General features: G+C 38.0%; 1 protein-coding gene and 1 long non-coding RNA gene across 6 annotated transcripts in view; both read left to right on the top strand.

The window, feature by feature from the left end:
• LOC138926845 (uncharacterized) overlaps window positions 1-23,177 on the top strand; it is a 161,775-nt gene that overhangs the window by 836 nt on the left and 137,762 nt on the right. The gene's annotated exons all lie outside the window — the stretch shown is intronic.
• Arl4 (ADP ribosylation factor-like 4) overlaps window positions 741-23,177 on the top strand; it is a 40,296-nt gene continuing 17,859 nt past the window's right edge. For 2 of the 5 annotated variants that reach the window (XM_017250542.3, XM_070282335.1), the window contains exons 1-4: window positions 742-899; window positions 956-1,075; window positions 1,136-1,233; window positions 1,310-1,412. In XM_017250542.3, coding sequence (XP_017106031.1) covers window positions 834-899; window positions 956-1,075; window positions 1,136-1,233; window positions 1,310-1,412 — 387 coding nt within the window. In that variant the 5' untranslated portion in view covers window positions 742-833. Of the gene's footprint in view, window positions 900-955; window positions 1,076-1,135; window positions 1,234-1,309; window positions 1,413-8,614; window positions 8,645-23,177 lie in introns of those variants that run through there. The other 3 variants (XM_070282336.1, XM_043213330.2, XM_017250525.3) reach the window with 3 other exon arrangements.

Here is a 23,177-nt window from a genome sequence, read left to right as displayed (position 1 = left end):
AAAAGCCTAATGCATTACTTTTCGCGACTGTGACTGTCGACAGCTGCTGCGACAACTTATGTATACGATCGGAGGCAACAGCAAAGCAGAAAGCAGAAAAACGAAAGCCGGCGACTTATGCTGCTTTCTGATTTTCGTAGCTGTTTGATTTTTGTCTATGCTTTGACTGCGACTTCTGATTTTTTCAGAAGCAGTAGCAGAACCAAAATCAAATGAACTGAAATTTGCCGCAGTTTTTTAAGCGCTGAAGGGGAGTATAGGGAAGGCCGGTGATGATCCCAAGGATCCAAGATTTGGACCAAGGAAGGGAAGCCTTCGTGGTGCCCAATACCGTAGTGTTCTCTTGACCGCTGTGTTTTTTTTTTGTTTTGGTGGTTTGATAAATTATGTAACTTAGTCGTTTTTCCTTTTGCTTGTTTGTAATCTAATCTAATCTAATCTATGTAAACGCGTGCTAGCCGGCGAGGAAGAAAAATCCCGATAAAAAAAAATGGGCAGACCCTTACACCCTTATACTGTGTGTGTGCGGCAGAGCTCGGGCAGATATGTCCCTCGAATTGGGCCCTCCCAAGCACTGTTTTTATCCAAAATGTTTCTGTTTTAGGCTGCATCTTTTCGCCACCCTACGCGATATTTCATCGACGCACGTGCTAAATATCCGCGCCAATGAAGATGTCGCACAGACAGAGACAAACATCTAGATGGCGTGGTTACTACACGACAGGGTTGTTCCAATTCTCTTGTTTCACATCGACGATAATTGGCCGACGCTACTGTGACGGTTAATGTATATATTTACTTATGTCTCCCATGCATGAAAATTTGTTTATAAGATGGGCTCAACAATGGTGAAACCGTTGGTAAAAAATGGAAATTTGTTGGATGTACTGCCTACTCAGGTAATTTATCTACACTCATTTTTAAAATACCTAATAAAAATTTGTCCCTATTTAAGGGTACTCTACATGTAGTTATGTTAGGATTGGATTCTGCGGGTAAATCAACAGCACTATACAGACTTAAATTTGATCAGTATTTGAACACAGTCCCAACTATTGGATTTAATTGCGAGAAGGTGTGCTTACAGTTTTTCATGGTACATGTGCTTAACCATACTCATTTAAATTATTTTAAGGTACAAGGAACTATTGGAAAAGCAAAAGGTGTGCATTTTCTAGTTTGGGATGTGGGAGGACAAGAAAAATTAAGACCACTTTGGCGAAGTTATACTCGGTATTTAGTTGTTATTTATCTACTAATGAAAATTTTAACGGGCAATGTCATTTTCTTCATATTATTATTTATATAGTTGCACAGATGGCATTTTGTTCGTCATCGATTCCGTTGATGTAGAACGTATGGAAGAGGCAAAAATGGAATTAATGCGTACAGCAAAATGTCCGGATAATCAGGTAATTTTAAGTAACAAGTCGCCGTAGCATATTCATAACAATGAGGTATAACAAATACATTTATATGACAAGGGATATATTTAGAAATCATCTGTTGAAAAATAATATCTACGCAGATAACTTTAATCCATTGTCTCTGTATCATAGTTTCTTAGCCATGTACACACAGTGCTCATTTGTTCATTTGGATACAACAGGTACTCGTAGAGTACAAGGGTACATTGTATTCGTGTGAATGTATTTATGTATCACCCCATAAAGTAAATATATGTATATCGATCCCTATTTGCAAAACCTATTTGAAAATAGGGTTTCGCGACTACTAAAATAGGCGTTTTCCGCTTGAAATATTTAATATATTATTATTATTAATATATTATATAATATATTATTACCAAAATTTGATTGGTAATAATATACGCATTTAAAAAAAAAAAAAAAACGCAAATAGGACATATATTCTTGATCTCCAAGAATTATCAGTTGGGAGAAATTTTCTTCAATGTGAAATGATTTTGCTTCACTAAATTGGGGCTCGTGGGGACATTGGAGTCTACAGTGGGGTCATTGGAAAATGAAACCCAATATGTCCTGTTTGTTTGTTTCCACTATTTTGTGTTCCCCAACCTTAATAGAATTGGATATTTTAGTTACTTAAATACAACCAACATTTGTTCTACACTTTTTTTTCAAAAACTTTAAGATCACATAAAAAAAATTTAAAAAACCTTTTTTAATTGAAAGATGCATACCTTTATAACTAATAAAGATGTCGAAACCAGTGCTGCCAGATTTTGAGAGATAAAATAAGCTAGATTGAAGAAAATAAGCTTGAATAAGCTAAAAATTAAAAAAAAAACTAAAAACAAGAGAGGAAATTTGGGCGCAGCCGAAGTTGATATACCCTTGCAGTTAAAACAGGATATATATCGCAAACAACGGATATAGTTGGTCAATCCTTATAAGAATATCATAATAAAACCAATAAAATATAATAAAATATCTAAAAAATAGTCCCAAGCTTCTATCTTCAAAAATACCAAAGTTGGTATTTCTACCAAATACCAAAACATAGTCGACCGATCGTTATGAAATTTAATAGGTTGGATCAACAGACCAAAAATAGAATCTGTACTAAGTTCCAGCTTTTTATCTTCAAAAACACAAAAGTTGAGTCACTTCCGATCGTTCAGTTATATGGCAGCTATAGGATATAGTAGGCCGATACCGGTCGTTCCGACTTATATACTGCGTGCAAAAGAAATAAGGGTAAGTGCCAATTTTCACGTCGATAGCTTTAAAACTGAGAGAAACTGAGAGAAAACTGAGAGACTAGTTCGCGTAGAAACAGACAGACATACAGACGGACAGACGGACATGCTTATACAAACTCAGGAGGTGATCCTGATCAAGAATATATATACTTTATAGGGTCGGAGATTTGAACAAAATTATAATACATTAGAAAAGTTGATTTTTTACTTTTATTAATACGATTCGATATGATATTTATATAACTATTATGTTAAAGAAATAATTTCATCAACTTCATCATTAGATTCCATATATTTGGCGGATGATTGAACCAAAGCGAGGTATTTCGTTGGAAGTTTCGTTTATATCAGAGGTCGGCACCCCAATACATTGATATGATTTTACCGCATTAGTGTTTTATACTGTGTGTGTGTGGCAGAGCTCGGGCAGAGAAATTTCCTATGCCCCCGAGATAGGGCCGTGCCGACCTCTGTTTTATATATATAACTTAAAAAAAAAGTACTTAGTATATTTAAATAATTTGAAATTTCAAAAACAAACCTTATTCTTAATATTGCTTTCAAGCTTTTTAAACACATTTTGTTGCGAAACTTTGTTTTAACGATGTTTATTTGGCTGAGGTCCCTCTCAACCGCAGCATTCGACCATGGCAGTGAAAGTATATGCAAAGCAAATAAAACCAGTTGCTCGAAAGCTTTGTTTTGGCCATCATCCTTGTACATCAAAACTTATAGTCTGTTCCTTTTTTTCCCAATTAATTAGGTGGATTTTCCAAATTGGGATACGATTTAATTAATATTTTTATATTTGAAATAATTTTGAAAAAATAACAACGAAATAATTTTATCTGGCGTTTTATTTGCATTTAGCATATTGCCAACGGCAAAAATATCCATTTTTTTTAGAACTTCAATGTTATGAGGAAGTCTTACGCTGCAGATTAATACATATCATTTTATTAAAATCCAATTAAAGCTTACCTCTCCCTTAGTTAAATAATTAAAGCCTTGATGAAGTTTTTACAATCTTCTCTGATTTTATATTTTTCACCAAAATATTTTTCGTCTTTGATTTCCTCCTCAAAGGCATACCCCATATATAAGTCGTTAACTGCACAATTTTCCATGTTTTGTTATAAATTTTTTAAAGCCGAAATTAGCTAAATGAAATTTGAAAAAAGCCAGATTTTAAGCTGTATGCATTTCAAGTATTTTTGAAGCTATTTCATTCAATATATGCTAAATCTAGTTGGAAATAAGCTAAAATGGCAACAATAATCGAAACATGATTAATTAATAAGGAAGGTGTTTTTTATATCTATTACACCTTTAAGATAAAACGTCTAAATCAAGGGTGCCCACTCCCATTGCTTTCGTTCCTCCTACGGCAATTCCAATACTTTGAGAATGCAAGAAATACATTCTTGCTTTTGTTTCTGCCAAAATATGAACTTGAAGCGATACATTTTTTCTTTGAAGAAAATGTCATTGTATAATAAAAGGCTGTTGTAAAAAATGAAAGATTTATTTTTTATTGTTTAAAATAAGTTTAAGTTTACGAGAACATTAATTTTTTTAAAACAAGTTTTGAAAAAGTCCCAGTTTCTATCTTCAAAATGACCAGAGTTGGGAAATTTCCGATCTTTTAGTTGTAGGGAACCTATAGGATATAGTTTTCCGATCCTTATGAAATTTTTTTGGCCAAAAGCCGGAGTTAGTATGTTAATTAGTATGTTAGTAAATATATTCTTTATTAGCCAAGAATATTAGTTATAGCCATTTCCGTCAGTGTTTTTTTTTGTTGGAATTTTATATTTTTTAAGGCTAGTTAAAGAGTGGGTATCTCGTCTACCAGATATACATCTGAGTGTATCAGATATACATCATAAACGACTATAAACGTTATGCTTAATTTAGTAAGACTTGCTGCGGGTATTATAATATTATTGGTCAATAGTGTGCAACGCAGTGAAGGAGACACCTCCGACCCTTTAAAGCAAGCCCATGGCTCCTCGGACTCTCAAGGCTCTCCCCGTTATTCGTAATTTTTGGCGCCAGCAAATCGAGGCAGACGATCGAGTCACGCGGTCAGTGAGCCGTGAAGATTTACAAAAACAATGCTACACAAATTCCGAGGCAGGTAGCGGGCCCAACCCCGAGGTCCCGAGTTTGCAACAACAATTATTAAAGGTGCGTTTGCGCACAACGCGACGACAACCATCGCGAGGGTGGTGGTTGTTGTTGTAATTTGTTGTCTGGCCGTGCTGCGGCTCCGATCGCTAGATTTCGTGCCCATCTAGGCTTTAAAGTATATATATTCATGACCAGGATCACCTCCCGAGTTGATACAAGCATGTCCGTCTGTCTGTTTCTACGCAAACTAGTCTCTCAGTTTTAAAGCTATCGACTTGAAACGTTGCACCCACCCTTATTGCCCCTTATTGCCCACCCACCCCTTTGCTCAGTAAATAAGTCGGAACGGCCAAGATCGGCAGACTAAATCCTATAGCTGCCATCGGAAATGCTGTAACTTTGTTGTTTTTTGAGCTAGAGAGTTTGGATTTTGCATGAGTGCTATATTTGGCAAAATAATACGACACACCATAAGGATCGGTTAACTATACCCTATAGCTGCAATATAACTGAACAATCGGAAATTATCCAACTTTCGTGTTTTGTGAATATAGAAAGCTTAAACTTGGTACAGATTCTATTTTTGGTCAGTTGATCCAACCTACCAAATTTCATAAGGATCGGCCGACTATATCCTACATATATCCTATATCCGACTACTACAGCTGCCAAATAACTGAACGATAGGAAATGGTGTTTGATAAAAATACCAACTTTGGTACTTGGCACTTTTTTGTAACTTTCTTGTAATAAATTGGTTTTATTATGATGTTCTCATAAAAATCGACCAACTATATCCGATGTTTCCGGTTTTAGCTGCAAGGGTATATCAACATCGGCTCCGCCTGAAGTTAGCTTTCCTTTTTTGTTTATAGCAGTGGGGGGCAAAACCCACGCATGTTTAAAATTGTAGTGTAAGCGTAGCAGACAAAAAAAATTAGAGCAGAGCATTCACTGATAAAAAAAAAGTTAGTTTTTGATTTAATTTTTTGTTAATTCGAAATTTTGAATGGGCACTAAAATAGTTTATTTTATTTTAAAGAAAGCTTTTCTAGCAATAGTTCTTAAACAAATGAAAATCTACGCTTTCCTACCTATATTTTTTTATGGAAAAAACTTGTTAAAGTTAAAATACATAAAAAGAAACCCAAAAAATTAAGAGAATTTAATTTAACAGTGCAAAGTATCTGTTATAAAGACATAATTAAGAAAACTAACGAACTCTTGGTAGATTTTATGGTATCAAGAATAAATTCCGTATTAAAAACTCAAGGAAGGCCAACTAAATACTAAAGAACCCCAAAAAAATTTTTTTTAAAAACAAGAATATGTTTTTAAAGTTTTCAAATAAAAAATAAAAATAACAATTAGGAATTTTTTTATTTGAGATCAGAGATTCTTATTTAGACATTGAGGTTCCTATTTAAAAACATTAACTGGTCAACAATATTTGATTTTAAGGCGCATCTCCTATCAGATATAATCTGTCCAGCTTTGCTGAACGCTCGCTCTGAAGCGCAGGAAGATGCTGGCACGCATAATACTTTTTTAGACAGAATTGCTAAGGCTGTTGTATCGTTTGTATGCGCCTAAAAAAAAAGATAAAATATTTATGGTTATACGAAAACATAACATATTACATTGATTATTACCTTCCAATACTCAAGTGGATGCACTTCTTCTCCTTCATGTTCTACTTCAAAATACTGGCGCAAAATTATTAAGGCGTCAGCCTTGTTCGATTGTACTTTTTCTTCCAGCTTTTTGGTCATAAAAGAAAAGCGTTTTGGTTGCGGTGGTGTTGGCTGTGGCTGTGGACGCTGTGCAGTTTTGGATATGAAAGTGGATACCTCCAGTTCTAAGGCTTTTGCTGCCTGCTCAGCATTTGATGGCTGCAGGAATCCATTCTTTTTGAACCGTGGGTCCAAAATGGTTGCAAGCCTTGTCGTTGTTCGCGTCTCGTACTGGGAAAATCTTTCTGGCATTCGGACTTTTAGATACTCGACGACTTGTTTAGCCTCTGACGAAATGAAACAGTTCATTTCCGATATTTTTTGGCGGAGCTCGCAGCATATGGGAATAATCAAAGATATTGTCACTTTTGTGTCTGCAGAAATGGATCCGGTTGCATCCTGAAATGGATTCAGTATCTCAATCAGTTCCCTTATTATTGTTATTTCATCTGCGGTAAACGGCGGTAGCGATTTTGCGGTTTTTAATAAAACCTTCGAAATACTTTCATTTGTCGCCAAAAACGCGTTGGCACCTCCTGGATCAAACCGTACGGCTTACTAACGCCTTGCTCTTCTTAAAATTTTGCATAAGCTACATTGCTAAATTTAAAAAATGCGACTGTACGCTTGCACTTAAAAACAATGTTTAAAACGCATGGCAGTTTTAAGACATCTTGCACTAATAAATTTATTGTATGTGCAAAACAGGGAATATGCACTATCTTGAGATTCTGAGAGAGATGCATGCCTTTTTCATCGATGCATCATTGTCTGTTACAATGCAAACGACTTTGCCTACTAAGCCCCATTCATTTAAAACATTTCTTATAGTATCAGCAATGTTAACAGCTGAATGATTTGTTGGCGTAAGTAATTGAGTGGTTGACAATATTTTGGAAGCAAGCTCAAAAGACTGCGTTACAAAATGGCAAGTAACCGTTATGAAGGATTCATTGGCTCTTGATGACCAGCCATCGGTAGTTAGTGCGACGCTTTCGATAAGCTCCAGTTGTTTTTTTAAATTGTTTTTTAAATTGTTATACTCATTTTTTAAAAGTACATTGCGCAGGTGAGTTTTGCTTGGAATTTTGTATCGCGGATTTTTTTTAACCCGACACAATCAACCACATTTAGGGGGAAGACATCGGACGCGACCATATTAACAACTAACTTGTCAATGCGTTTTTTTTTTCAGACGTATTTGAATATGGAATATTACGCTCCATGAACTTTTTCATGCAGTTTTTCTTTTCTAAATTCTCCAATAATTTTGACCCACAATTTTCCTTTTCTAAGGACTGTTCTTTTAATAGCGTAGGATGCATACGCTTCAAATGATCCATTAGTGTTTCGTCGTGTTTCCACCGGTTTTATACTGCTTACCGCACTGTTTGCATTTTTTAAAAACTTGCCAAACAATCGACGTTCCCCTTTTGCGTTTTTCTACATGCTGTATATAAAGCACCTCTTCATCGTCCTTGTTGCCATTTGATATTGATGTTGCTAAAATAATAAAAATATATGAATAAATTAGCGCCTTTTTAATGCTTCTGCATACCAATACATACATATGTACATACACATGTATACATTTTTACTTGTATGCAGAGCGTCATTTAGAAACAATACTTACTTTTCACAAATTTCTCCATTTTGTAGCACCTCGCCTACAACCAACACCACCGTTCGCTTCCAAGTTTTTTAAATTTCACTACATGTGATCAAAAATTTAATAAAATAAAGTCAAAAATAAGTGTTTGCTCTAGTGTTTGGTCATTGATAGTTGTCAATGCCGGTAACTCAAAAAGCAACTTGTATTTTGTTCTAAACGTTATAAAAATATTTATTTGGCCGCATATGAAATTGGGATTTTCAAGAAGAGCCAATTTAGTGTGCGAGCACAATAAGACAATGAACGCGATGAGTGCGCTAACCTTAGATAATAAGCTGAGCGTATGCTCGCTAGCTTGAGATGCCAAATTAGTTGAAGCCGAGCGTCCGAAAGGAAGTCGGCTTCCGACCAACAATGCTTACGTTATTAATTAATTATTTATCCTTACAGTTGCTTACTGCCTGACCCGACAAACTGGTTATATTAAGATATTCTTATAAGGATCGGCCAACTATATCCGATGTTTGCGATATATATCCAAGTTGGATGAGATTAGTTTATCTCTCAGTAGTTTTCAACTATAAAAAATTAAAAATAAGGGTTTCTGCTAAATAGATAAAAATGTCGAAAGCGAAAATGATGTGTCCTCTTCAACGTTATAAATCGATCTATATTTTCTCTTATACCGCGCCTGTAGGCCCAATACGTACTCCCGGGACCATCGCTGCTTGAGCGATGCAAAACGTTTGCTTGATTGACGAGACAAGCCGCCATCGCCGCAAGCACGTTAGACCCTGCTGGTCCGGGGTCCGCGGTGCTGGTGGGACTGTGAGCGGCCCGCCTGTTAAAAGGTGCCCGGGAGTAAGCGCCCCGCCGTCGCTTATCCTAACACAGAGCCCAACGCCATCCGTTATTTGATGCGTATTGTGTGACCGCGTCGAGCTGCGGACATCCTCGGCGCCCAAAGAACCTTCAAAAAGCCAACAAAAAGGAATCAGTTGTAAGGTCAGAAACTACTTCTAAATAAACTGCCTTGGACGCAAAACAAACAAATAAGGCAATGTAGGAGTTATAGGGTGGCCTACCACGAATTTTCAATGTCGTATCAATAGGGCCACAAAGATCAACACCACATATGGAGAATGGGCGGAGAGCACGAATTCTATATAAGGGTAAATCTCCCATGATTTGAGTCATCAGTCGAGGCTTGCATTTTAAGCAGCTTATGAATGACCGTACTGTCTGACTGAAGACTTCCTGCGCATTTACGATCCATATGCGCTGTCGCAAAAGACTCACAAGTGCTCGTGGACCCACATGAAAATACGACTCGTGTAAGTATCGGACATAGCTCTAAACAAATTGAGAGCGTTATGTCAACAATACTGGAAACTTGGCATCGTACGATATAGGAGCATTAGCTAGTCGCCCCCCAACCCGCAACAACGAAAAGGTAAGCCCAGCCTATGATGATTCGTGTAGAAAGGGATTCAGCTTTATCTTGATACTCGTGCTTTTGGACTATTTCAAATATTTTCTCAAAGGCTTTATTATATTTGACAGGTGAGGAAACAATATCAAAATTCACTACTAATTTCTTCGATTCCCTTATAAAGCGGAACATATAAACGAACACTTGCAGCAGTTTTAGGTGAGAGGAATATCCTTCTATCACTTCCAATAAATATGAGGTAGAGGCGATTGCGGTTAATCCGACCGCATTCTTTTTTGCTTCCATCTGTAGAAGTTCTGGTCTGGTGACCTTCCGGGTCCTTTAAAACGATGGGTCTGTAAACCAGATCAATTCTACAGTCTCCTTTATGTCTCCACCTCTGGACCCTAATCTTCCGGGTTGTCGCCGATATCTGCTGTTTAGTTGGTACATGCCGCCACGTACTGACATCTGACCACTCTAGAATTTCAGCAACTCTAATCGATACGAACGTTAACAACGACGATGGATGGGAACAAATCCAATGAATTGGTTCTTTTGAACCCGACCAAAATACAGTTCGTTCGATCCGAACTATTATTAGAGGCTTTATCTTGCGGCAGAGATCTGCGAGAAGGTGAGCGGCATATAACTCAAGACGGGGAAGCGTCCTTATCTTGAGCGGCGGTTCTTTGGACTTTGCCGTCAACAATGAAACTTTAATTCCTTCTGCAGATTCGCAACGAATATAGACGCAGACTCCATAGGCTCTCATCGATGCGTCAGAAAAGGCATAAATTTGAATCGGGGACATCGGCTCGGTAAACACGAATCTCGGAATTGAGATGCCCTCCAATTGCGACAAGGCAAATTGTACTTTGTTCCACGCTGTTTCTAAGTGCAGTGGAATTGACTCATCCCAATCTAGCTTATTTAGCCAAAGTCTTTCTTCCTTTTATAAGTATAGGGCTTAATAAGCCAAGAGGGTCAAACAACTTCGATGTCACCGAAAGGATGTTCCGCTTGGTCGCCCTTTGACCCATGACTGACGCATCAATTTCAAATTTAAATACATCTTCTTTAGGAACCCAAGCGATTCCTAATGCTTTAGTCAGTTCTGAGTCCGAAAGTGTTATTGGCTTAACCGTGCTCTCGGATGCAGTAACTTCAGGCGAGTTTGAAAACCACTTGCTCAATTCAAACCCAGCGTTTTGAAGAACCTGAGTTACGTCAGACTTAATTGTCTTTAGCTCCTCAGTGCAACCAGCACCCGTTAACATGTCGACGTAATAGTCGGACCCAATAACTTCGGCAGCTCGAGGAAATGTATTTTTCACAGATTCACTCAACCTCTTCAAACACCTTATGGCCAGGAATGGGGCTGGCGCAGTGCCATATGTAACGGTGTTGAGCTTGCACAGTTTCAAGGACTCTGATGGGTCTTTCCTCCACACTATCAACTGGTATCGCCTATCGGCTTCATTTACCATTACTTGGCGATACATCTTTTTTATGTCGGCTATCAGAGCGAATCTGTTCAGCCGGAACCGAAGAAGAGTTGCATACAACTCTTCCTGGATGGTAGGACCAACAGATCGTTAAGGCACTAATGCGTTGATGTCTTACAAGACGCATCAAACACGACTCGTAATTTGGTCGATGTGCTTGGAGGCCGTAAGACACACTGATGGGGTATGACGTAGTGTGGAGTAGCCAGAACATCATTGCTTGTAGGGGACAGATGACCTAAGGATTTGTATTCTTCCATAAATTCCAAATACATTTTTTTAAATTCGGATCTCGAAACAATCTTCTCTCAAGCGACAAGAAACGGCGTTTGGCTACCTCCAACGAGTTTCCCAAAACGCTTGGATCCGATTTAAATGGAAGCGTGACTTCAAATCGACCTGAAGGCAGTACAACTGTATTTTTCTGATAATGTTCCTCACATAACTCTTGTTCAGGTGACAAAAGCTTTTTGGAAGTTGGTACTTTTTCCAACGACCAGAAATTTTTCAAAGTGCCATCTATCGACTCAAGTAATTCTTTTTGGCAATTCCGGCTAGAGACAGGCTGTTGAGGAGTTGAGGTATTTGCCTTATATTTTCCCGATACTATCCATCCAAGGAGAGTTTTTTGGAGGATGGGATGGTTTGGCCCTTGTTTTATTTGGCCAACGGACAACAGTTCGAAAAATGACTCAGCTCCAATTAACATGTCTATCCGCTGAGGTTTGTAGAAATATGGGTCTGCTAACGGCAAGTTCTTTGGTAGGTACCAATCTTTCACGTTCTCAGGGTGATAACCCGAGATAGTTCTCAAAATCCAAAAGTCGAACGGAAACTCACTACCTTTAATTGTTTTCACCACAGTGTGTATCTTTTTCTTAACCTGGGAATTAGCTTGACCAATTCCAAGCAAGTTGATACACGATTCCGCCCTACGGATCTGTAAGCGTTGAGCAAGTTCTTCAGTAATGAAGTTCATTTGTGACCCAGAGTCAAGTAGTGCTCGGGGCAATATGTGCTCGCCATTTTTAGTTCTAACGCTTACGATCGACGTCGCTAACAAAACCCTTTCTAGAGATGACGCATGCAAAGCATGTGACGTAGAAGGGCCATCAAGATGTAGCGCTGGAGAAGGATGTTCATTTGGTGGTGGTAACGCCAAGTTATTTTCGGTCACAGTAAATCGGTGCAGAAGTTTGTAGTGCGATCTTGCACAAATTTGACACCTTGTCGATTTACACTTCGCAACCTTTTACACTTTTCGCAGACAATTTAAACATAATGAGGCTGACTTGACAAACTCAAACCGTTGCATTACAGCAAGGCTAGCGAACGGACTACACTGGGCAAGACTATGGTCTTGTGCGTTGCAATAACTGCAAGCTTGTTTATTGGAAGCGGTGCAAGCCAACGAACTCCTATTGTGCTGCTTCCCGCACCCAATTTTCTCCTGTTTTGGCTTGCCAGTCTCTTCAGCTGAAAGTTGTTGGTACCAAAGATTCAACATTTTTTCGAAATCGGACCACAGCGGCAATTCCTCATAATCTAGTGACTCTTCCCATTTTTCTCTGGTCACTGGATCTACTCTACTCAAAGCTAAATAAATAATCATTGAGTTTGCAAATTAAGTCATCTGCTATGGATAATAATGACCCTTAAATCGATGACACAATAATATTAAAGCTAATTATCGAGGCGAGCACTAGCAACAAGGCCTTCAGCTCTGTAGGTAGATGGAAGGGGCTCTCCTTATGTCCTTTTGGTTTAATGGGATAACCGTTATGGTTGGAGATGTTGCTGTTAACTTAGCTGCAGCGTCCGCGAGCTCGTTGCCTTATATACCCTTGTGGCTAGGCACCTAGAACAGCACCAGCTTCGCAGGCCTCTGTATTAATGAATCTCTGATGTTACAAATCGTTTGATTTCTGTTTTCAATATTTCGAACTGCTTCTAGGTAGTCTGGTAGTTGGCCGGCAGCAATGATGTGTCGATCCTGATCTACACATGCGAATGAGGTGTTGTGTTCGCTTTTTGACCACCGGTGAATAGCCACGTTCGGTTTTTAAATACCGACCTGCTTGATTCTTCGGCAAAAGATTTGCGGTAGGACTCTCCATGGGGTATATCCTTGGGAATTTTTTGAAGTCCAGTCCAGGAGTCCCGTTGGGAAAAGGGGGATCCTTGCGGAATTCCGTTGTGAAGTTTGAACTACGAAGAAACGACATTATTTATCTTAGCGCGAAATAAGCGCTGAGTCATGAAAGTCTTTACTAGACTGTTGCAAGCTGTTGAAGAACCGTATCGACACACATCCGATCAAAAGCTTTTTCAAAATCAATCGCCAACAGGGTGACGTGATTTTTTGTTGAAAGAGCATCCGACGCAAGGTGCTGCAGGATCAGCAGGGAATCCATAGTGCTGTGCTGTGGTTTAAAACCGGCTTGGTTCAGACTTAGACGTTTAGTTTTGGTTATATACCACATAAGTCGACGGGCTAGCATTTTTTCGAGGGTTTTGCTGAGGCATGAAAGCAAAGGGCCGAAATTTGACACTTCTGATGGCGGTTCGTTGGGTTTGCATATACGAGTAACTATTGCAGACTTCCAAACATGGGGATAGCGACCTCGGTTAAATATTGAATTGACAATTTCGAGAAGTTTGTGGTCCTAAGTGCTTCAACATAAAATATAAAATGCAGTCGTTACCAGGGGTTTTCCCCTTAATTCGAGGTCAATAATAGAAAAGTCCTTTTCAAGTTGTCGAGCTGCCAAAGTTAGGTTATTTGGAGAGTATGTATAGCCTAGTAACAATAGTTTTTGTCGGGTATATTCGGTGTTGAAATTTTCATCCCTAGAATATTCCGACCATTTTTTTACCAAATTCGTTAGCAATTTCAAATGATTCTGTGAGCACATTGTTTTGAGCTTGGATATATTTAATTGGTTGAAATGGGGCTCTTGCAATTTTTATAATGTCAGCCCAATCTTCTTTGTTGAAGCCAGTGGGGTTATGTTGGAAGTAAAAGCTTCAAACGATTTCCTTTTTGCTGTTTTAACGGCTCTTTTAAAATATGCGTTGGCTTTTTTTGTAAGAAATAAGGTTTGCGTCGTTGATGTTTGTATACATGTCAAAAATGTTGTTTTTTTTTTGTGTTACTTTTGAAGCTCTTTGTTTCACCAAAAAATCTTTTTTGAATAAGTGTAGGGCTTGTTCTCGGGTATTGAAAGGTTTGCAGCAGTTCTTATGCATTTGGTGAATTTGGCTACTTGTACAAGAGATTCTCACAAACTGAACTAAATTTATCCCAATTTGCCAACTCTATTTTGTATTTGGAGGAAAATTTATTTTTTGTAAAATTATGTTGTTGGGTTAAATTTGTGAGAATCGGGAAGTGATCGCTTCCGTAAAGGTCAGGGAGGGCCGACCATTTACAGAAGGCGTATTTGACTGGCGAAGTTGAAGTGAGATCAACATTTGTGAAAGGCTTGTGTGTGTTTAAATGTGTAGCTGAGCCATCATTTAGCAGTACTAAGTTGCTCTGAGCGACTTTACGCCCTCTGGTGTTTGTTGAACAAGATCCCCAGGCATAGCTCCAGACGTTAAAATCTCCCAAAAGTATTAAAGGATGGCTTGTATGTTTAATGATTAGGAACAGCTCGTTTGCAGAAAAATTTTGGGCAGGTGGAATGTAGGCATTTAAGATTTTTATTTTTTATCCAAAATCTAGTTGAATAGCAATGTGCAAGATATTAGAGTTTTGGGCGGATTGCATTAAAGTGTGGGGTAGGTGCCTTCTAACAAGAATACCCACTCCTTGCTTCGAATTTAAGTTTAGTGGCAAATTAGTAATATAACCAATATATTGTTTTTGGCAGATTATATTTTTTGAATTGTATAGCAAGCGGGTTTCCTGAAGACATAATATCTGGCCTTTTATTAGCTATTCAGATTTTTAATTCATTATATTCGTTTATATAGCCATTTAAGTTCCATTGTATAACTTTAATTTGCATGGATAAGTGTTAAATAATTTAAGTTATATGTCAAAGGGGCTTAGTTATATTATTTTTATAATTGCGGATTAATTATTTATTTATTATTCTGACATTGACCCGTCGGAGTCAAGATCAGAGATGTGTTTCGTTTTGTTAGTCATTAACTCCGGGGAGCCAATGTCCGAGTTAATATTTTCGAGGTTTATGTTGTTTAGTATAGAGGTAGTGAAAGTAAAAGAAGAGTGGGAATGATTGTTAGTTGTGTGTTTTGATGTTGTCGCGAGTTCAACTGGAGCAGCTGATTTGTTTGTAGAGTCATTGTGATATGATTTAGAGTTTTGGGGAGAGGAAGGGGGAGGGAAAGAAGAGTCGCCAGAAACGTGGCAATCGTCAGCATATGAAATAATAGTGTCAAACAAGTGGCTATTTCGTTTTGTGTATGTTATCGTTTTTCGTGCTGCTTTAACGCAGCAACGCCTGCATAGCTGCTTGGGCTGCAAGTTTTGGGTTGAGAAGCTCTGAAAAAGTTATTCGCTTCGGGCATTGTACATTTTTTGTTTGTTTTTATTTTTAGTATTTTTTTTTTGCTATTTGAATGCGTTGTATTGCTTATCAGAGGCGGCGTGAGCTTCGGAACAATTAACGCATTTGGGGGTACAGTTACCGGAGTAGGGGGCTCCACCGCATGTATTGCATGCTGGCTCATTTTTGCAATTTTTTTGTGTGTGGCCTAGTTTTTGGCAAGACTTGCACCTCATTAGATTAGGGATAAAGTCCGATAAAATGAGATACTTATTTTGGAAGGGAGGTTTAATCAAATGTAAGCAATATGACTCCGCTGGGTTGCGGGCCTTTCAGGCCTCAACGATTTCGTCTTCGGGGATACCAATTAAATAGGGTGCGTAGATTGTCCCTTTTTTGGAATTAAAAGATCCCCGAAGCTTGCACTCAATTTCGCATTAACCAGGCAGTTGTGTTGCTTTAATGAACGCGTTTGCATCTGTTTCAGTGTTAACCAGAATTAACAAATTTCCGTCTTTTAAGGGGTTATATACCTTTTTGAGCGAAAAAATTGAGGGAACTTTGGATTTTTATTTCAGGTGTGTAGCAATTATTTTATGATACTGAAGTTATTTTTTATTGATAGTACATGTTTTTACAATTTACAAAGTTTTGGCAATTCTCTCGGAACCCTTTTTTTTTATAGCGGCTTGCGGTGACCACAATAGAAGTCCAGCAGGTCAACCGAAATCAAAAAACCAAACATTTTTTATTAGTATAGTATTATTTCCAGTTAGTGAACGATTATTTTCAAGAATACAGTAAACATTTTTCAAAAAAGTTGATTTTTTGAGTTCTAAAAATTGGGCGAAATCAAAATGGGTGCAAAAAAACTGAATCGTTCACGAACTCGGCACAATCATTACGAATAATTTAAAAAAAAGTTCTTGTGCAATCGTGGTCACAGCGAAGGCACTTTTGGAAAAACACGACTTTGAGATAATCGCATTCAAAGTTGCTTGACGCTGTCCGCAGCCGTGACGAACCGCGCCTCAAAACGCTGTTTTCCTATCGAACTATTATTCGGATCTCCATGAAAATTTGGGAAAATATTCTCTAAGGGATATACTTTAGGATTCAGCAAAAAAAATGTTTCGTTTTTTTTAAGAAAAAAAAGGTATATAACCCCTTAAATTAGAAATTGAGGCAAAATTATTATTTATAAGCTTAAGCGCTTTATGAACCGAAAAGCAATTGTATTCCGAAATAGGTTTGTCACTCCTTTTGGCGGAGATGATAATATATTTGGGGTTCGATGTATTTTTTGTTGGAAGTTCCGGGAAGTCAGAGTAGAGTTTTTGCAGCGGTTTTTGTTTCTTGGGTGGGGGCTGACGTTCGAAGCTAGAGCAGCGAACCGATTGCTCCCCAAATTGGGTGGCCCAGGGCCCCCTGTTGGTCTAACTAAGGCTAGGTTAGTCTTAGGTTAGACACACTTCGCGGTCGAAGAATATAGAGGAGAGAACTTAATTTGTTTTTGCGACCGAATGCGACAGTGATGTGGATATCTATGTATTTTGATGTTTATTAATTTAATCCACCGGCAGTTTGTTAATTATTTTAATCAAACTATTCAAATTGTTAGCTCTACTAATTTCAAGTACGTATGCTCCAAGAATTGAAAGGAGGGTGCAATATTTTAGCACAAGACGGCGATTTAATTCGTCTTTTCTCGACTTTCAATTTTTTGCACAAATACCTGCGGTTCTGCCTTGGGATCTTTTAATCCCGGTGCCACTTTCTTTGTGCAGTCAATGCAGGTACACGGCATGGATGTAGATGCTGTTCCTGGTGGCGATGATCCTGCGGTGATAATCCTGGATTGCGTCTTGAGGCGGTTTCACGACGCGGTGAATTTTGTTTTTTATTTCGCACTTCACGGACGCGTCGCGAGCAGCTCTTTGAATTTTTGTTTTTTTTTTTGTGTGTAATAACACAGTGTCACTGCCACTTTTTGCTTTTGTTTATTTTTTAAATATTTCGCACTACAGTCCACCCGGGGGCGCCAAAATGTTTAATGAGATTAGTTTATCTCACACTCTAAAAAATAACAAAAAGTGGTGGCTGCCAAATATTTAAAAAAGGGCGAAAAAACGAGAACGAAAAAATTATCTTGCCTCTTTAACGTTATAACTTCAATTATACTTTTCTCTAATCTTAAGCCTAACTCTTCTATTGCGGCGAAGCGGGGCGAATTCGCACAAGAGCGAATATGAGCTTTCGCTCCGCCTTAAGCTAGCTTAGAGTAATTTTGGAGACTAACAACTACAAAATACAATTCAACTATAAACTATAATTCAAATTTTCGACAACTTCAATGTAATAACAAATCAATTAACACTTATTTTTCCCGAAATCGACGTGCTCAACTCCCTACTTTAACGAACTCTCTAGTTCTTATGAATGCAGATGATGTAATGCTTTGTCTTCAGTAAAAATCCATCTCTGCCCAATGCAGTCTTCAGTCTGACCTTGATACCTTTCAAAAATGGTGTTTAGCTAATGATCTAATACTTAATATATCAAAATGCAAGCATATGTTTTGATATATATTCCTCGGAACGGAGTTTTGCCTGTTTCAACCTGATAAATGTCAATCGTTCAGTTTCAACTTTCACATACATATGTATCTGCAGCATATTGGTGAAATAGACGCCGACACTTTAAGATGTGATTGTCCTCATTTTGTCAAACCATCAGTCTGTATGAATAATAATTCATTGAACTGACTTTTTTGTTCGTTTCAGCACCTGTAAATAATTTTTTGTGTTAATAATATACATTTTAAGTTAGTAAACATATATTTTAATGTAGTAAACATATATTGTTAGTTTACCTGTAACTAGACTTATCATCTTAATTGAAAAATGCCGTCTTCACCTTGCCAAAATAGGATAGGATATTTTAAGGCATCATATGATCGATGTATTTCGGACACACGCTTAAGTTGATCGTTCCGCCAATGTAAAACAATGTCTCGGTTTTTTAAATTTTCTCCTACGACGACAATATAAGGATCTTCTGAATCTCTGAAGAATATGAATGTGTATTTGGATAATTGTAGAGCAAATTGTTTGCCATCATACTTACTTACCTTGAAAGTAGGTAAAAAATTGTCTCGAATAACTTTTGTTGCGCCAAATGACTTTATTTGAAAGCAATTATTGTATTGCTGGATATGAGTCAAAAAATGATTAGAATCTGGCCCATTTCCGGAAACCAATGAATGTAGTGGCTCTGCTGTGGTACCAATGGCGTCAATCTGATTTGGCCGCTGTCGCAACACAATCCAGGGGCTTCTTTTTTGAATTTCAATGCATTGCAATGTGGACACACAATATTCATTAGTCCAATAGCAACAATTTGCTCTGAACTGTAATCAATTGCCACATTATAACTGAATGCAGCTCTGTGGGGATTAAACACAACATTTCTATGTTGATTTCGATTCTGTTGAAGTTCATTTCGATCTTCGCGTTGCTCGTCAGTTAGATTTGCTCTTATATATCTTTGACTTGCCGTATTTCGAGTTCTGCGGCTTAAGTTTGTACATCTGGTTGCTGGCATTGTTGGTTTCTTGTATTGGTTTCTGTGTAGTCACCAAAAGATGCCAAAAATCGATATAAAGTGAAGTGAACTTACCGTGAGTAACAAACATTAATAACAACAAGAAAGCAAAGCTAACTTCGGGCGGAGCCGAAGTTCATATACCCTTGCAGTTAAAACCGGATATATATCGCAAACATCGGATATAGTTGGCCGATCCTTATGATTACATCATAATAAAACCAATTAATTACAATAAAAAATCTAAAAAAAAGTCCCAAGCTTCTATCTTCAAAAATACGAAAGTTGATATTTCTACCAAATGCCATTTCTGATCTTTCAGTTATATGGCAGCTATAGGATGAAGTCGGACGATCCTAATGAAATTTGGCATGTCGTAATGTGTTGCCAAAAATAGCTCTCATTTCACATTTGTCAAACTCTAAAAACACCAAAGTTATACCATTTCCGATCAATCAGTTATATGGCAGCTATAGGATATAGTCGGCCGTTCCGACTTATATACTGCGTGTAAAGGAAAGCGTGAAAAGTTTCAAGTCGATAGCTTTAAAACTGAGAGTCTAGTTTGCGTAGAAACAGACAGACGGACATGCTCATATCAACTCAGGAGGTGATCCTGTTCAAGAATATATATACTTTATAGGGTCGGAGATGTCTCCTTCACTGCGTTGCACACTTTTGACCAAAAATGTAATACCCTCTGCAAGGGTATAATAACATATTAGCAAACAAAAAAACTTTTTAGTCTTTAAAACAAACGAACTTAATGTGATGTCACTTAATATCAACCAATTACTAAACGCAACCATAATATTTGACAACCAGCCAAAGGCCAGTTTGATTTTCTTGTTTTCAGTTCGAACTTAAGAACGCTTTTCTTAATATTTTTTCCGTAAGTACCTTGTAGAGAGTATTAGAAAACTACAAAAAAACATGAGCTAAATCGGTCAAGCCGTTTTCATGTGATGTCGTGTCGCAAGGCTGAGCTAGCGATGGTAGACGCCTCCTTCTTATGACTTTTTACAAAATATCGATAAGCTTACTTTACCATTTATCCATACTTATATGAATAAGTATTGTATTAATATTATTAATATTTGTCTCATAATTTGAATCTAATGTCTCAGTTCTGCTTCTTCCTCTTCTTTCCGTATTTTCTTGTTCAATTTGACTCATTTGACAGACCAAACTTAAAAATCAAAATGTTTCCACTGAGAAAAATGTTCTCAGAAATTGAGTTGGAAAAAGTTTTCTTCATAGAATATATAGATAGGGAAGCGTAGTTTTTAATTTGTTTAAGAACTTTTGCAGGCAAAGCTTGCCTTAGAATAAAATACACTATTTTAGACCCTATTCCAATTTTTGACGTGTTTCTCTCATTCTCATGCTCTCATTGTTTTTCTCTGCTACGCTTACACTCAAATTTTAAAGATGTGTGCGTTTTGCCCCCCACTAATTTAATATAAAAATAGAATTCAAACTGGTTTGCTCAATAAGGTCGTGTAATAAGCCAATCTCCTCATTCCAGCCTACCAACCATTGCTGGCTATATGAAAACGTTGTACACACCAAGGGTGCCGGGTTCAATGCCTCAGTTTTGGATGCCATTTCCTGTAGGTGTGGTCTCCTTGTTGGGATTCGCCTCAGCCTGCTTAGCTGACAATAACGAAGCCGTTCATATCTCTGGCCACCCCAAGGGCTAGAACTGAGAATAATTTTCCGTCCGAATTTCTCAGTGCAAATGATCAATTGTCCGGAATGTCCTCCGTGACATCCTTTCAAGTGATTCCGCGGGTCCTAGTGAATGAAACCCCCGTTAGAGTCACCCAACAGGGTATTCCGCAGTCTGGACCACCGGTACCGACTGATGCTGCAGTTTTCGTACCTTCAACTCCAAAACCCTTGCAGGTGATTTCTCCATCGAAACATACATTTGTTTCTTGGCTTCCAAGTGGGTATGAACCGCTCATCAAACTTCCACATATTAGAATCAGTGACCAATCTTCCACCTCTTCTTCGACCACAAATTCAAAAAACTGATATCGTCACTAAAATTTACGTATCAGAATAATAGAGATCTACGTAGCTCTATTTCATAACTCTACTAAACTATATTCGGATAATTCATTGCATCCCATGTTATAGCCTTTACAGAAACTTGGTTAAAGCTGAAGATCTTTAGCTCCGAAGTTTTTCCAAGTAAGTACAACACTTATAGACTGGAATTCCTTTACCTTGAAGGTTCTGGAGATCCTTTACCTGAAGAGGTAACATCCCAAGATTTTGATGATTTAGAACTTATTTGCCTTGAAATCATTTTGTCCGGTAAATCTTTATAAATTACTTGTTCATATATACCTTCTTTGTCTGAAGCCCCCACATACTGGCATCATTTGTCCGCTATTCAATCCGTTTTAAATCTTTTGTCCGATTGTGACCAGCTTCAAGTTCTAGGTCTTTAAAATGACAGAACTAGAGTGATCAAATGTCGATAACTTATCATCTTTATCACTTATCACGCAACATGAATTGCTACACCGCGAGCATGTTTGACATCTCCCTAGGTCAAATTAACCATGTTAGAAGTTCGTTAGGTCGGCTATTAGACTTATTTTTGGTATCTGATCCTGATGGTACCACTCTTTTAAGAGCTTTGCCCCTTTAAACTCAAGAGGATCCATATCACCCCACGCTTGTAGTTTTAAACAAAAACTCTTCTCTCTTCCTCTTATGAGAACGGTCGTGTTTTTTTTTTGTGCGCACTGCGTTTATGATAAATATTGATAAACCGGTGTTTACTTGCTTTTTTGAGAAACTTTAGTTATATAAATGAAACTTTCACTTCGCGTGTGCTACGGTATATTTGGAGACGAATTAATAATATGTTTAAATTCAACTTAAATGGACCCTCCGAAGCTCCCGCTTCGGCTTCCTATTTGGCACAGTGGTTCAAGGTATAGTGTTTGTTTGGTCATTGATAATTTTCAATGCCGTAAATAAAAAAGACGAATTTGTATTTAATTTGTATTCGACTTCTTTCTTACGTTATAAAAAATGTTTATTTCTGAATGCAGATGAAGCCAGATGATCAGCTTATGGTGCATGCAGGGACTCAAGTAGTATACAGAGAGGCCATACAAGTCGCCTCGAAGCTAAAGCTCTCGAAAATGGAGAGGGCGGCCCGACCTAGACATTACCGAGCTAAAACTCTCTATAGAAAGCCCCTTGAGTCGAGCGGCCGAAAGAGAGTCGGTTTGCGATCAACTAAGCTTTTGTATAAACTTAAGCCTAATAAATGAACATTGCACCAAACATTACGTTAACACATTTAAACATTAAAATTACACCGCTGTGCTCCTGCCTGACCCGGCAGTGTTTTTTAACTTTTTATACAGTATTCTTTTATTGTTAATTATTAATACATATAGAATTTAAAATGGTTTGTTCGATGAAGTCTTGTAACATGACAATCTCCTCATCTCAGCCTACCATCCATTGCTGGCTATGTGAAAACGTCGTACACGCCAAGTGTGCCGGGTTCACTGCCTCAGTTTCGGATGCCATTTTGCGTATGTCTGGTTGACGTTATTGTTGTAATAATTGTCGTGCTGTCCAAGACGAAATGATGTCGTTCATGAGACAGACTAAGAATGGATTTGAAGAGTTGATCACTGGTTTTCGTAAAATCAATGACCAGCTCTGTGCGCTTGACACTTAGTTTAGCGGCCTTCAGCTGATAACTGAGTTCCCTATGCGTAAAAACTCCGCTGTTTGTGATCCGCCTCAGCCGTCAATAACGCATCCGCCTATATCTTTAGCCACCCCAAGGGCTAAAACTGAGAAAAATTCGCCGTCCGAATTTCTCAAGGAAAATGAGCAATTGTCTGATATGTCCTCCGTGGTATCCGTTCAAGTGATACCACTAGTAAACGAAACCTCCGTCAGAGTTACCC

The sequence above is a fragment of the Drosophila bipectinata genome, chromosome 4, assembly GCF_030179905.1.
Source record: "Drosophila bipectinata strain 14024-0381.07 chromosome 4, DbipHiC1v2, whole genome shotgun sequence".
Lineage (NCBI taxonomy): Eukaryota > Metazoa > Arthropoda > Insecta > Diptera > Drosophilidae > Drosophila > Drosophila bipectinata.
Note: the sequence above shows the minus strand (reverse complement) of the source record. Positions and strands in the feature narration are given on the sequence as shown.